Source organism: Leguminivora glycinivorella, chromosome 2 (assembly GCF_023078275.1).
Source record: "Leguminivora glycinivorella isolate SPB_JAAS2020 chromosome 2, LegGlyc_1.1, whole genome shotgun sequence".
Lineage (NCBI taxonomy): Eukaryota > Metazoa > Arthropoda > Insecta > Lepidoptera > Tortricidae > Leguminivora > Leguminivora glycinivorella.
In genome coordinates this window covers 21,829,374-21,845,166 of record NC_062972.1, presented here as the reverse complement: position 1 = coordinate 21,845,166, position 15,793 = coordinate 21,829,374, and the positions used below count along the sequence as shown (strand labels likewise).

The 15,793-nt window shown below is 39.6% G+C and overlaps 1 protein-coding gene across 1 annotated transcript in view; it reads left to right on the top strand.

The window, feature by feature from the left end:
- The window catches only part of LOC125242317 (rootletin), a 108,984-nt gene extending 94,736 nt beyond the window's left edge, over positions 1-14,248 (top strand). The window contains exons 27-39 of the mRNA XM_048151090.1: positions 9-118; positions 658-834; positions 1,954-2,061; positions 2,368-2,452; positions 3,390-3,484; positions 3,644-3,872; positions 4,334-4,478; positions 5,047-5,164; positions 6,107-6,233; positions 8,100-8,257; positions 9,421-9,591; positions 11,652-11,786; positions 13,367-14,248. Coding sequence (XP_048007047.1) covers positions 9-118; positions 658-834; positions 1,954-2,061; positions 2,368-2,452; positions 3,390-3,484; positions 3,644-3,872; positions 4,334-4,478; positions 5,047-5,164; positions 6,107-6,233; positions 8,100-8,257; positions 9,421-9,591; positions 11,652-11,786; positions 13,367-13,474 — 1,766 coding nt within the window. The 3' untranslated portion in view covers positions 13,475-14,248. The remainder of the gene's footprint in view (positions 1-8; positions 119-657; positions 835-1,953; positions 2,062-2,367; positions 2,453-3,389; positions 3,485-3,643; positions 3,873-4,333; positions 4,479-5,046; positions 5,165-6,106; positions 6,234-8,099; positions 8,258-9,420; positions 9,592-11,651; positions 11,787-13,366) is intronic.
- Positions 14,249-15,793: the final 1,545 nt, after the last annotated feature.

The following is a 15,793-nucleotide window of genomic DNA, read 5'->3' as shown; positions in this document are numbered from 1 at the left end:
ATTAGCAGGTCGTGATCACTCGGAAGATCGCAACGAAATCATCGATGTGGATCCCGAGCTCATCAAGAAGGGCGTTCGCAACCTGATGCACGAAGTCTGCCAGATCGAAAGGGAAAAGGTTCGTCACACAACATTCAGTTTTTTTATGTTAAATAATATTATGCAATTTAATATTGTGCAATTTGTATAGGCAAAACTACTAAACGAAGTAGAAACACAAGACCCCCCTTAGTATGCACAGGGTTTTCGCAGTAACTACGGTTAGGCTGTCTCTCACTTAAATTATTTTGGACTTTGTTGCTAGTTCGACATTGAATTAACATTTAAATGTGTAAGGCACTGGTCCCACCGCGAGCTAGTAAGCTATGAGCTATAAAAACGAACAAAAGATAAGCACTCACGTGCGAATAAAAGAGACACGGCGATTTTGATAGCTCACCGCTGGGCGAGTAACTATAAGCATAGTTAAAAATAATAGGGACACGAAAACATACACCCATAGACTTGTAGAATACTAGTAAATAATAAATAAATAAATATTGGTAACACCTTACACAGATCGACTTAGCCCCAAACTAAGCAAAGCTTGTACTATGGTTCATAGGTAACATACTTAGTTTTAAAACGATTATAAAACATCTGTTGTTTTTGTAACAGGATGACTTCAAAACTCAAATAGCCGTCCTGAAGAAACAGCTGAAAGACGCGAGCGAGCAGCAAGGCAAGGGCGACAACAAGTTACAGTCCATCACTTCCAACCTCCGCTCCGCGCAGGAAGAGAAGGCTCGCTTACAGAACGCACTTGGGCAGAAGGACGCGCAGCTTACTGGACTGGTAAACCTATTAGAACACTATAGATAAAACCAAAGACATATATAACTCCGTTCAGATAAAGTCTAAGAAAAAGACGTACCTCAGTACCATCAAAGGGGATCGAGTGTTATAGAGAGTTGCTGTCAAAGTAAAATGTGTAATCACAGTGCATAGACTGCCATCTCACGACACAGGCTTAAAACTTTTGAACCTCAGTTTTGACGATTTGGCCCATATTCTTAGCTTGATATGTGTTAAAATATTAATACTAGCGCCATCTAGCCGAGCGTTCCTCAAAGGTGTAACGCCATCTTGGCCGCCGTACCTTTTTCTCTATGGCTTTGAGGTACGTTTTTTTCTTAGACCTTGGCCGTCTATACGAAGTTATATAGGTCTTTGGTACCATACAGAAAAAGGTACGTTGGCCTAGATGGCATTACACTTTTGGGGTACGCTCAGCTAGATGGCGCTAATATTAATATTTGACTAACACATATCAAGCTAAGAATATGGGCCAAATTGTCAAAACTGAGGTTCAAAAGTTTTAAGCCTGTGTCAAGAGATGGCAGTTTATGCATTGTGATTACACATTTTACTTCGACAGTAACTCTATAATACTCGATCCTCTTTGATAAAGCTAATCTTTATTTAGTGCCACGTGGACCGACCGCGCGGAGCGACAGCACCGGACTAATATGTAGTAAGGGAGAGTTTTAGAGTAAAGCGGACGGGTCCGCGTGGACGACAACATCAATTTCAATAAGAGTTTTGAATGATTCACGGTTATTGTCATTAGACTTATATTGACCGGGATATAGACCGTGATTACCTTTTTGATTTTTGTCGAGCTCCCGATATTTCGACGCAGTTGCATGCATCATGATCACGGAAACGGGAAACTCAAAATCAAAAAGGTAATCACGGTCTATATCGCGGTCAATACAAGTCTAACATCAATTTCATACAAATTAGTCGTGCGGATCGCTCCACGCGGTCGGCCCGCGTAAGACAAAAACCAGCCTAACTACCTATCAACAGAATTTTTCCATATTTCAATTAAAGTCGACCGAAGTTTGTTGACTTATCGCTAATATGATTTTTATGTCAAACATACTGATAAATCGAAAATGTTATTTTCAGAATGAATCAGTCCAGTCTAAGACTGTGGAGATTAGCAACCTACGAGATAAGATCACAAGCCTGGAAGCCACACTTAGCTCAGTTACCGAGGAAAAGGTTCAGAACGAGGTAAGTCTTGAGTAGCTCCGAGAAGAACCAGTTAATTAGTATGAATGGTGTCTTTTTTGAGAAACTTCCTGTAGGTATGTTTTGTTGTAATTGGTAATTATAACAAGAAGTTACATTTTAAAAATCTCTGACACTTGATGAAAGTAAGATCGATTGAATAAAATGTGAAAGAGATTCCGGATTTGTTTAAAATTCAAATTCGATAAAGTTCAAGGTAATGCGCCTCGCACGATAGGCGTAAAGGCCTTGGCTTGTTAAATTCTAGTATATTGTTGAATAAATTCATAATTTGAATGTTTTTTCTAGAACAAGGGAGAGAATTTGCGAGTGCAGCTGGCGGAGCGCGTACAAGAAGTCGGTCAACTGAGGGAGGCGCTAGCTGCGGCGGAAGGTATTCTTACTATTCCACCGTTAAAAAACTCTTCTCTACTTGATAGCATAGCTGGGCACCGTTAATCAAATAGTTAACTTCGTTAATCGCTAATCCGTTACTAAAAAAGTTAACTTCGTTAATCGTTAAAGCGATACATTTCGACAAATTTAACGTAAGTTAAAGTTAATCGTTAACCCGTTAACACGTGAAAAAAAAAGAACTTTTCTTTAAATATTTAGTTGCATCAGTATCCACTATAACGTATTATATTTCTGTAAAAGGCCGAAGTACAGCTAGCCTATTGAACTCTAGGCTGCACGTGGAAGGCAGTGATCGCCTGAGCTACTGCCAAGAGCTGTGTCAGGAGAGATACTGGCGGTGACGGGACTATTGTGCCACTTTGGGCGGTGGAGGCTAGGGAAGCGAATGTGGTCGTAAATAGGGCTCGAATTTGCTGTCACTACAACAGTCGCCATGGTAAAGCTTAGGATTCACCGAATCAAAGTTAGTAAAAGCAAATCCACGTGAAGAATACTTTTTTAGGTAATATTTCGGACTTTTAGCAATCGACATCGGTAAAACCTAGGATTCACCGGCAAATCATAGGATTTGCCGTACTTCGGGCTTTTATAGTAGCGTTCAGAACGTGTTTTTCGCAGCGCAGATGGCGCCTGTGCCCTACTAGATTAACGATTAACGGACTCGGAGAAATTTAACGGAAGTTAACGAGTCCGTTAACATTTTTTCAAGTTAACTTAAAAGTTAATCCGTTAATCAAAATGTTAACTTCGTTAATTAACGATTAACGGATTAACGAGTTAATGCCCAGCTATGCTTGATAGAGACAACTCCTTTTTTGCAACACGAACCGAAGATTGTAGATCTCTGGATTAGTACATAATTTAACGAAACATGATAAATGGGGTATAAAATAATGGTGGTATGTTATTGACAGGGCGCGCGGCGCGGTTGGACGTACGGCGCGCGCAATTGGAAGGCGATGTGCAGCGGGCTGCCGTCGCGGCTAGGGATCGCGATCAAGCGCTAAAGGTAATTAATTACATTCCTCGAACATAGATTAAAATGATGTTTATTATTTATAGGTATAGGCTGTGAATTTACAAAATTGTGGGACTTGAAGCTGAATGTGGCACTTGAGTATGGCGACTAGGTATTCTTATCCACTTTGAATCTGTATCCGTTTTCCAGAAACTGCAAGAGCGTTGTGAGGGTTACGCTCGCACCATAGCCTCACTAGAGGACCGGTGCACGTCACTCAAGGGCACAGTCGAGCAACTCTCAACGTCGCTTCAAAAGGCCGCCTCTGCCGAGAGCGAGCTTAGAGCGGAGCTCAGCAAGACTCAGCGTATGCTCAACGAGGCGAAGAACAACGAGCAAAATGCGTTGGATAAATTGAGACAAATTCAGAAGAGCATCGGTAAGATTTCTTTTGTTTTTTAGTTCAGATTGCTGTGTTACTCAAGGGCACAGTCGAGCAACTCTTGACCTCGCTTCAAAAGGCCGCCTCTGCCGAGAGCGAGATTAGAGCGGAGCTCAGTAAGACTCAGCGTATGCTCAACGAAGCGAAGAACAATGAGCAAAATGCGTTAGATAAATTGAGACAGATTCAGAAAAGCATAGGTAAGTTCTTGAGACTGGGTACTTCAGCTGAAAGTGAACTCGTGGAAAAACTAAGCAATCCTCTTTAAAAAATTGGGAAATGAGTAGGGTAACTGTATGCAATAGATCTTGATTGAGAGTGTAACGTCGCAGTCAACCGATAGATGCCACTATCGCCAGTGTAATTACTCCACACACCAATGTGACGACTTGACTTCCTAAGCCACGGAGATCCAGCAGCTATTAATACAAGTGTAACGTATACATAATTTGTTTCAGCCAACTGCGAGAACGAGCGACGCGTACTGAGTGAGAAGTTAGAAAGCGCGAAGTCAGCGCTCGGCGAGCTGAAGAGATTGAACTGCACGCTGGAAGACCAAGTGCACCGGCTTACTACGCAACTCGCCAACGTGGAAGTGCAAAGGTATTTCCTATACTCTTGATTTTCTGTTTTGAGATGCCTAAAGTCATAAAGAAAATGAACGCGTTATGGGCTACTTGCTTTGCTAGGGAAAACAGAAACGTCGCTAGGAATTTTACCTTTACCACACCTCGGACACTGGCGATCAAATATATTGAAAGAGGCCCATTCCTAGCACACAGTCTTAGCTCGTGTAGGTGAACGCGTACTATGCTTGTATGAGTGAAATGTGACAGGTCGACTGTTCGTGTTTTTGACAGGCGGTAACTGTGAGTTAACCGAGAGGGGGTGGGCGGCACTTTCAGCGGGGAGTGGGAGTGGCCATACTGTACGATAGTACTCTTTATTATACTGTGCCTTTACTCTCAAATACAGGTCAATTCACAAGAGTTGTCACGAATAGAATGAATGAGTGAATGAAAATATCTATGTGTGTGACAGATTAACTAATAAAATAGTGGCTCTTGACAGTTACATAATAAAAGTTTACTTCGTCCCAGCTTTCGTGAATGAACCTGTAGTATGGGTAGTAAATAAGGATGAATTTCAAGTGTCTGTATTTTGTGAGCAGATCAGGTTTGGAGTCTCAGCTTCGTATGACGACTTGGGACGGCAAAGAGAGCGCCGATAGCGAGCTAGAGCGGGAACTGCATGCGCTGCAACGTGAGCGTAACGAACTCAAGGCTAAGGTAAGTGTATATTGTCAAGTACGTCCTTATGAGAAGCCAAGTTATTCTGCTACAGTCGCACATAAGAACAAGGATAATTGTGTCACTAAACTTCAAACTTTGGTAATCCATTCTGCTATAAAGTTGATTATCTTTCAGATCATTTTTTTTTATAATCAACCTTAAAGCAGAATGGATTTACCCAAGTTTGAAGTTAAGCTGCGCACAACTGATAAAGTGAAACATACCGTGTGGTGACGGGTTAAGAATTTCACCACCCCCTTTCTTCCTGTGGGTGTCGTAGAAGACGACTGTGGGATAAAGTAAAAAATTACATTTTTTTTCTAAAAAAATACTTTTTTGCAACGAGTCACTAGTTACTTTTTGGTATCTATCAACGAGGATAGTTAGGTTATGTCCGACAACGGCATCATCGCCATCAAATTAACGTTTTGTTCTGAGAAATAATAAGTAATTGTTATTTCTTTAAATGCTTATAATTCTGAAAGTAGGCGAAACCCAGAAAAGTTTATATGACATTTTACTCTTCTAATATTGAAATTTATTGAAATTAATTTTCATAGAGTACCTACCTAGTCTGTTGACATTTTTTATTTGATGAATACTTTTGCATGTTAAATTGTATCTTGTTATTTAATGCATGTTAATTATAAGATGTAATGTTTTGAAAAGAAATGGCCCGCCGAGTTTCTTGCCGGTCCCATAGTGGATATCCCCCTCCCAACTGAGGGAGGACTGAAATCTTCTCGAGGCTGAGGCGTAGGGTTAGAGCCGGCTCTACGTAGCTTTATTTGACGTTCATATGCGCATTGTAATATGCCTGCTTGAAAAATAAATATTTCATTTTTCATATGATGAGGAATACGCTGTTAAAATTATTCGGTTTCCTTATGTTACACCGTGTATATTGCACTATATTTTAAATTATCTCTTGTTATTCAGAACGATGCGCTCCAAGAGTCACTCCGTAAGGTGGAGGCAGATCGCCGTCTGAACCGGACTTCGGCTCTTCGCAGCAAAAGCCACGACAGGACCGAGAAGACAGTTTATTACTCAGATTTGGATTCCGGTAATTATAAACATTATCCCCCTTATTCATAAACGTTCACTAAAGTTATCACGCCGATAAAGTTCGTTTGTCCCTTTCCGACGTATTGGTGTGATAGAAAGGGACAAACGAATTTTATCGGCGTGATAACTTTTGTGAACGTTTATGAATATACTTATTTAAGTTGAACACATTTTTTAAGAAGCGCTGGTGGCCTAGCGGTAAGAGCGTGCGACTTTCAATCCAGAGGTCGCGGGTTCGAACCCAGCTCGTACCACTGAGTTTTTCTGAACTTATGTGCTAAATGTCATTTGATATTTGTTAGTCGCTTTTCGGTGAAGGAAAACATCGTGAGAAAACCGAACTAATTCCAATAAGGCCTAGTTCACCCTTCGGGTTGGAAGGTCAGATGGCAGTCGCTTTCGTAAAACTAGTGCCTACGCCAAATCTTGGGATTAGTTGTCAATGCGGACCCCAGGCTGCCATGAGCCGTGGCAGATGCCGGGGTAACAATGCAAGCAATGCAAGGAGGGTGATAATAAGTTGAATACATTTTTATTAGTCTTTAAGCTATTGACCGCCACAATCGGCTGTGGCAGCCATTGAAAACTCTTGCATTGGATCCGTAGTTAAATTTCTTTTAAATAATCGCGATGTTCTAACGTACGGGGCATGGAACTTTCCTTTGTATTCTGAGGTAAGTTTTACCTTCTCATCTGAAAGCTAATGCAATGGATACCAGAAAGGACTCGTGTCGTGGGTCCGGGCGCCCTGTACCCTCTTGACAACAGTCCATCGAGTCAAGCGGTCGGGTCGTTCAAGAAAATAAAGCGGGTCGCGAGCTTGTCTCTGGGATGCCTTAGGACAACATCAAAAATCTACACTCTTCGCGTTACTGGTCGAGTTCTGAAACTAATAGAGCTAAAATTTCAACGGCTCCCTAATCTCCCTACGCTTACCTAGTTACTTTAATGTTTGTCTATTACCTACTTTAATGTTCCTCTCATCTAATCTAAGGCTAGTTGGAAGAGATCCCTTATATGTATAAGTTCGCCTTTGTACCTCTGTTCCAGTAAACTGTATATTATAAATCTGTTGTTCACAATAAAGTGATTGCTACTACTACTACAGCTTACTTATCTTATTTTGGTAACAAAGTGATATCATCATCCCAAGACAGGGCAGTTAAAGGTGAAAACATAAGAAAGTCACCTGTTGTATGTGTGAGTGACGTGTTCGAATAGGCGTTTGTTTTGTTTGTGTTACTAATTTTAAATACGTGTTCTCTATTCGAACACGTCACTCACACATACAACAGGTGACTTTCTTAAGTTTTTCACCTATTGTCCCAGATTTGTAAGTTCACATTTTTGACACATTTGTTTTGAAGTATGTTGCGATGTGGCTAAGACGTATCGTTTGCCAAATCTAACGATTAATTTCGAATTGTTTGAATCGATTAGGCCCTATGTACAAGGAGGTGCTTAAACAAATATACGATTTCTATCAACTTAGTGAAATGTCATTGAATCGAAATGACAGACTCTGCCACAGCACTAGTTTAAAAATAAAAATGAATGATAAATGAAATAATAAGTAAATCCTGTGTGATAAATTAATATCGTAAAATACTCACTAACGAAGGTCCGCAAAAATGTAACATGTGTTATATTATGTTTAAAGTAAGCGAAATATTGTTTTTAAGTTCTTGATTTTTTTTAAATATTTATATTAATATTTTTAATATTATTACAGGATTTCATTTAAAGTTTCATTAGGTTGCTCGAGTTTACGTTTTGTGGTCGCTGTCATGTGTCAAAAAGAGGTTCTTACAAATCTGGGACAATATATCATTCTTGACATTGATGTAACATTCTAAACTTTTAGGTCCCGATTCAACTAAAGACTCGATGCGCTACAAGGACTCGAATCTGAGCGCGGGATGTGACAACAAGAGTTTCCGCGACGACCTCACCTTGCTGGAGCTTGAGAACAGAGAGCTCAAGATGAAGATACGCCGCATGGAGAAGGAGCTAGCTGATAAGGTGAGTCCATGCCAGAAATATTCTTTAGGACTCCATTCAGCTAAAGTCAATGCGTAAAGGAATAAGTGAGGAGGGTTGTAACTCCATACATCAGTAAAGGCGGGTTATTTGTATAGGCGTAGTTAAGTGACATCTAGCGATAATCACGCGTCAACTAGCTTAAATTATCAGTACTGCTACTTGTCAATAGATGTCGTGACGAACGAAAAGTCTAATGCTCACCAATTTTTAGCTAATATTATAATAGTATTAATCGGTATTCTGTTTTCAATTCCTTCTGCTTGTAATATAAGTTGTAAACTGTTCTAATATTAAATTTTTGGCAGACGAGACGCAGTTGCCACCTAGTATCGAGTAGTGGAACTGATAATTCACGCTGTTTGACGCGTGATTGTTGCTAGATGTCACTTAACTATGCCTATACAAATAACCCGCATTTACTGATGTATATAGTTACAATTCTTCCCTTACTTATTCCTCTATGGTCAAATTGGTCAATGCGACAAGGTTTTAAATCTGAGCGCGGGATGTGACAACAAGAGTTTCCGCGCCTACCTCACCTTGCTGGAGCTAGAGAACAGAGAGCTCAAGATGAAGATACGCCGCATGGAGAAGGAGCTAGCTGATAAGGTGAGTCCGTGCTAGAAATATTCCTGATCAGTTCTCTATTTAACAAGACTCGATTCGAAAAGGACTCGAATCTGAGCGAGGAATGCGACAAGGGTTTCCGTGCTGACCTCACCTTATTGGAGCTTGACAACAGGGAGCTCAAGATGCAGGTACGACGCATATAAGATTTTTAATTAGGACTCGATTAAACTAGAATGTAGTTCAGGGTGCTCACTTGGTTGCAGATTTAGAGCAGAAAACGAAGAAGATAAGACAGAAAATGATTGTGAATAATAGGCAAAAAGTTGGTCCCAACTAGACTTGAATTTATTTTTATTTCATTTCTATATTACATACTTTACTTTACTTATAGTACATACTTTAAGACTTGAAGCACAAGAAGAATTCAAATCTATGCGCTAACGGCGATTTTCCGCTCAATTCTGTGAATTTTGTAATCGAATACAATGAAAAGTTTTTGTTGTAAGTAATTGAAACTTTTATCAATATTTACAATGTTTTTTTTACTGAACCTTGATTCGATCATATTTTAGGAGGCAGAACTCAAACTGACCCGAACTCGCTACCTCAGTGATCTGTCCACAACATCTCCAAGCCGTCGTGAAGACATCGAACACTATCGCCAGGCCGCCCTACAAGCTGAGCGCCTACTGGAGGCTAGAGAGGCCAGTCACCGGCAGCAGATCATCAGGCTTGAGAACCAGGTACATTCATAAATACCTTCAATACAGACTGACCAACTGGCTACCTAAGGGCCACTTGCACCAACGAAAATGTAGGGTTAACCCACCATTTCATATGGAATTTGAGATTTGACAGCCCACTAACCCTGACTTAAGTGGTTCGTGCAAGTAGGCCTGGAAGAACTGTTTACGAAGACATGGAACACTATCGCCAAGCTGCCCTACAAGCAGAGCGTCTATTGGAGGCTAGAGAGGCCAGTCACCGGCAGCAGATCATCAGACTTGAGAACTAGGTACATATTCACACTATTTAGTATTATTCACAAAAGGAATTACAATAAACTGGCTACCTCAAGGGATTGTCTACGGCAAGGCTAAGCCGACACGAAGACATTGAGCACTACCGCCAGGCTGCCCTGCAAGCCGCGCGACTACTGGGGCCCATTTCTCGAAAGTTATTAGCCTAATAATATTCGTGTGTTGTCATGGCAACCCATACGATTTGACAGTTCGTGGACTAATATTATTAGTCCAATATCGTTCGAGAAATGGGCCCCTGGAGGCTAGGGAGGCAAGTCATCGGTAAATAAGTTCTATTGTTGAACCTGCCTATCGTCAGGCTCGAGAACCAGGTACTTTCACAATGTCTCCGAAGCAGACTGACAAACTGGCTACGTCAGGGAACTGTCTACGGCATTGCCAAGCCAAAAACAAGAAAATCCAGCAGCATATTCAACAAATCACGTTCCTCTTACCATAAATATCCGACAAACGTTTACTATTAGGCACTGGTCCCACCGCGAGATAGTAAGCTAGCTAGCTATAAAAACGAGTAACTATGAACATCGCCGTGTCTCTTTTATTTACACGGGAGTGCTTATCTTATTTTCGTTTTTATAGCCGATAGCTCATAGCTTACTAGCTCGCGGTTAGACCAGTGCCTTAGCTCTAATCTAAGTAGGTAGGTAATTTCGCTTTAAGATTATTAAACAATACGCAGCAGCGTCATCGAAATGATTAGGATTAGGACTTATACAATCACTACTCTATTGTTTTCTGAACGTGACCTATGTCATTAAAACCAACAGGCGTGGAATTCCCAGTCCCAATGCACTTTGTATTTACGTTAACTCAGATCTTTGACGCATTAGCGGAGGAATTCCTATTATTGTTAGGTACCTACAGGAAATCATCATTTTAAGGAAATATACAGATTACAGACTTCTGATAAAATACATCGTTCAAATGAGTAGGCACACTCAAAGGTTATGACAGATGGCGCCACCTTATTAGTCCATTGCACAGATAAAGAATTTCATACGTGAGAGTGAGAATTTGATTTTTTTTTCCTCTTGCATATATGAATGACAGTGACATGCCTAGGCCAGAGTTGTATAATATATACAATATATATAATTATATGGTCTAAGCACTTGCACAGGCGCCGCCTGGCGGGATAAAGTGTCAGTGTGCCTCCTCATTGTAGCCGTACCTCACTTTAATAAAAATAGATCGTTCAAATTGTTGGCATATTATCGTTCTTTATATAGTCTGTATCTTTAGGCATTTAAAAAAGTGTTAACAAAATCAACCCTCAATAGCCCGTTGAGGGTAAATTAAAACATTACCCGACCAAATAAGAAAGTTAAAGACAGGTTGCTGTGATATATCTGCTTGGGTTTTGTATCTGGTTGGTTAACCGACAAATGTAACTACAAATTATTTGTTTGCGTTCCTTTTAATACCTAAAAGTACAGAGTATAGTTATAAAGTTATAATCCATACTAATATTATAAATGGGAAAGTGTGTGTGTCTGTTTGTTTGTCTGCCCTTCACGGCAAAACGGAGCGACGAATTGTCATGATTTTTTAAGTGGAGATAGTTGAAGGGATGGAGAGTGACATAGGCTACTTTTTGTCTCTTTCTAACGCGAGCGAAGCCGCGGGCAAAAGCTAGTCAAGAATAATGTTTGAAATCTTCAAAAAACAGTTTACGTACTATGCGCTTATTTTTTTTTTACTGTAAGTCTATTTTTAAGTATGGTTCATGAATTGAGTTTGTTTTACTGTATTGTTATCAGGCGTCACAGCTCCGCAGTCAGCTGTCTGCGGAGATTCGGCGGCGGCAGAGCTACGTGGCCCGCAGCGGGCGCGCCGCAAGAGACGTGCAGCGCCTGCGATCCGCGCTAGGCGACTCACTGCGAACCGTGTCACAGGTAACTAGACTCTAGTCATAGGCTACTAGACTCATCAAAATAGGCACAATAAATTATTATTTTCTACAGAATTTGACTTAAGAAACCAATATTTATAAGTTTGAGGTTTTTTTTTTATTTTTATTTTATTATTCACAAAAAATAAACTTATAATTAACAGTTTACAGGAATCCTCGCCAAACTGTAACGTTTGATGGCGAGAGGCGCTCATTGTTTTAGACATTAGTTACTTAAATACAGTTTTGATATAAAACAGAAACGTAACTTAATACTCTAAGATTAATATTTAACGTTTGTAACTTAATACTAATTTAAACCCTTTTTTGTTTTTCTTTTTTTTTTTTACTTTTAACTATCGAAATTATTACAACTCCTGGTTGTCCTCTGATAGATAGGACTTAAGTTTAGTTTTTAACATAGTTTTTGACATTTTTGGAGTATGTCTTAAAAAATTAATTTTATTATAAATTCTTGGCACTATATATGAGGAGTATGAGGACATTCTTTCACCGTAGTAGTTTTTAGCACTTTTTTGTACTAATCGCTTCTCTCTTACACTTCTGGTATTATACATATTTTTAACAGTTAATTTATACATATCTTTGTAGTAATACTCAATGGCTATTAGGTACTTTACCTGTTTGTCTATCGGTAATATTTAATAGGTAATAAAAGTGCATGATGAATTGTATTTTTGACTAAAATGATTATGATTTTATTTTTAGTTTTGGACACCGAAAACGCTGTCAGCGATGTAGTGACGTCATAGGACTCATAACATTCTTTTTGCCGTTTTCAAGTCGTAATAAAATATGGCAATATTATTTTTCGGTTAATTGAACAGTAATAAAATAAATAATATAAGAGAGACTTTAAAAAGGGTCATGTAGCCTATACTACGATAGATATCTTATTGTGTCAGGCGCCCCTCTCAGTCAGCTGAATCACGATTTATGGGGTTAACCCTAATACCTCTGCCACACTATGCTCCTCGCGCTGCCGCGATGTTGCCTCCTCCGGCCACACACGCTGCCCTACTCGCGCGATTAATCGCACTAAGTTGTAGCCGGCCCGTTGACTCGCGCCAAAAAACCGACAAAATAGGGAGTGGTAGGCATGACAAGTAGCGCGGCCACACTATGCCTCTGCCTACTTCCCACGCCGCTCGTCGAGTGTGTGGCAGAGGTATAAAAAGGCAGAGTTAGCGGTAGGTAATTACCGTTTTTCCTGTAGTCAAGTGTCACTGGGTAACAACGTCGAATCTTATATCGCCCACTTGAGCGGCATCTGGATCCGCATGTAAAGACTGTCTGAGCTGCTGGCAGTTTTAACTGGAATTAAACGTAACACCGTTACGTACCATAACGTAATGAAAAAAGTTGTGTAAAGTATTATCTGGTAACCTGCATGTCGTCTGGCAACTGCCAATCTAATATTATACTTTAGAAGTGACACGAAATGCAAAAAAGGTGTTGGAGTTCGATTCTTCATGCCTCGCTTTTTACTTACAATGCTGGGTTGCTATCTAAGATCTACAGCAATTCATTGGCTATACAGTATATTCGTAATTTGTTCCACAGGACCCAGCACTAGACTCGTACACGCTGGAGCACGAGGCACGCAAGCTGGACAGCACGCTGGCGCACAGCCTCCCGCCGCTCAACGACAGCTATGACAGCTCCAAATAAAACTATACCCTATGTCACTAAGGCTGGAAACTGTCTGTCGCCGTTCAATTGTTTCCTAATTGTAGAAAATGCCCTACTGATATGACCTTGATAAGTCTATCCAATGGTGCAGCTGGCGCTAAGAGATCCTTTCTAGGTTAGCCACAACTCCCGCCAGTTACCAAAATTTTTTTTGTATGAATATGAATCTAATCTAGAGATACACGCGTTTTGCTTACGGATGAATGTTCCGTTCCGAAGCAAATAACTACATTGTTTACAGTGATATATTATATAGTTTCAACATTTATACCTAGGATTATTTTAACAAATAGGTATGTCTAATCACTAAAGGGATTCGTGATGACTGATGACAGCATTTTAATCCTTTTATAAATTGTGAAAATGTATTGGAACGTACCTATCTGTAACGTATCATTTAAGTTTATGGTTCTGTTAATTTTCTTTTCTGAAGAAAATTTTGACTATTTAAAAATTTTGCAGATGTAAGATAAGTACCTAATTGAAAGTGAGATAGTAAATAACAGTATTATGAAGCAATTTATCTAGTCAATATTATAAAAGCAGTGTATAAAATTTGTTTAGTTAAATCCACTAGTCAATCATGGTGTCATGGAGTGATGTGTGAATAATTGAATATTGGGAATTTCTGGCTCAAGAAATTGGTGCCAATGTCAAGCTATAAGTACCTAGAGGTCTACCTACTGTTAGGTCCATTAATACTTACAAGAGTCTGTTACTGATAATTGCAGCGATGTTTTCACACCTAGTTATCGTTAAGAGGGGGTAGAGCAGGGAGAATTTTCAGAATCTGTCAAATTACCCCATTACACACACAAACACCCTTCACTCACACTACCTCAATTTACTGTGAAAGGTCAGTGACCCTTAATTTTTTTCAAGAGTGTTATTTTGAGTTTGTAGTCAACTACTGACCTCCTTTGAGAAATTAAAACTGTAAAAAAGGTAGCATACAAGAAGACAGAGAAAAAATACGCATCATCTAGCTTTCCTTCTCTGTTCATGTCTCATGTGACTTAAATTTACCTAAATATGTAGATAACGTTCCTTAATACAATTGATTGTTTATCTAGGTGTATTTCAAATTACTTTGCACTTCATTTTGCGTTACTTTTCTATACTTAGATTAAAAATCGTCAGCCTGCCTATCCCCGCAAACATTATTCAAAGACGTGTGTGAAGGGCTAAAGGCCGATACCTCCAGGCAGACAAATTATGGTCGCGTGATAAATGATAAAACATCAGCCCTATCACACTATTTGTAAGTGCGATAGGGACAGCCCGATGTTATACCATTTATCGCGCGACCATGATTGCCCTGCCGGTCTTCGGAGGCCTGTGCTGTGCATTACGTATATGCGGGGTGTATTAAAGACTAACAGATAGGTACTTTATTCTTTTTGGTCGTTAGGTTTTTTATCAATTTATCATTTATTTTGATACAAAAATAAAGTATGTGTATAAAATAAAAACCTAATGAATAAAGTACACCTAACAGCAGTCATGTCAGAGACACAAAGAAAGACAGGGAATATCGACGCATATCTTATCTTATCAAATACTGCCATCGGCATCTGCATCAGACTCTTGATCTTACCCAATTTCCGAGTCCCTTCTCTTAATTTCAGTTCCTTGAGTTGAAAATGTTGAAACTCATACTTAGTATTAAATAAACCACAAATACATATAAAAATCACAATATAATTTTAAATTATGGTTTAGGCCCTGTACCAGTTGCAGTCGCCACGTCTGTAAAGCCCCTTGTAGTTTCTTTTAAATGGCTAAATACCTAGATGTCATGTCATACACATCTGTGATGTACCTAACTGAAAATTAAAAAACATCGCTCAGAGATAAGGTTCAAATTAGCATGGAAAAAATACAGTGCAGTCAAAATACCATCAAAATACGAAAAAGCATATGTCAATGTCAATATCACTGCCGTATGCCGTATTTCAGGCCATAAGGGCTGTTTTCTCAAATATGAAAAAATCTCAAAAGCAGAACTTTAAATAGTATTTTATGCAACAGGCGTTTAAAGGAGATCAAAAAAGACGAGTGGCGTGGGTAACAATTTGAGGCGAAGCCGACAATTGTTATTAAGACGGCACGAGTATTTTTTGACTCAGTTAAACACCGTTGCATACAATACCTTTTCTACGACCATGCACTTAGTTTTTAATAGGTTTCTTGAATAACTTTCGTGAAATTCACACTGTTTCCTGTATTTTGACGCAAAGGTTTGCACTGTCAGCTCAGCTGCCCAAAGCCTTCCCGCGCACGCGCGCCGTATCGTTA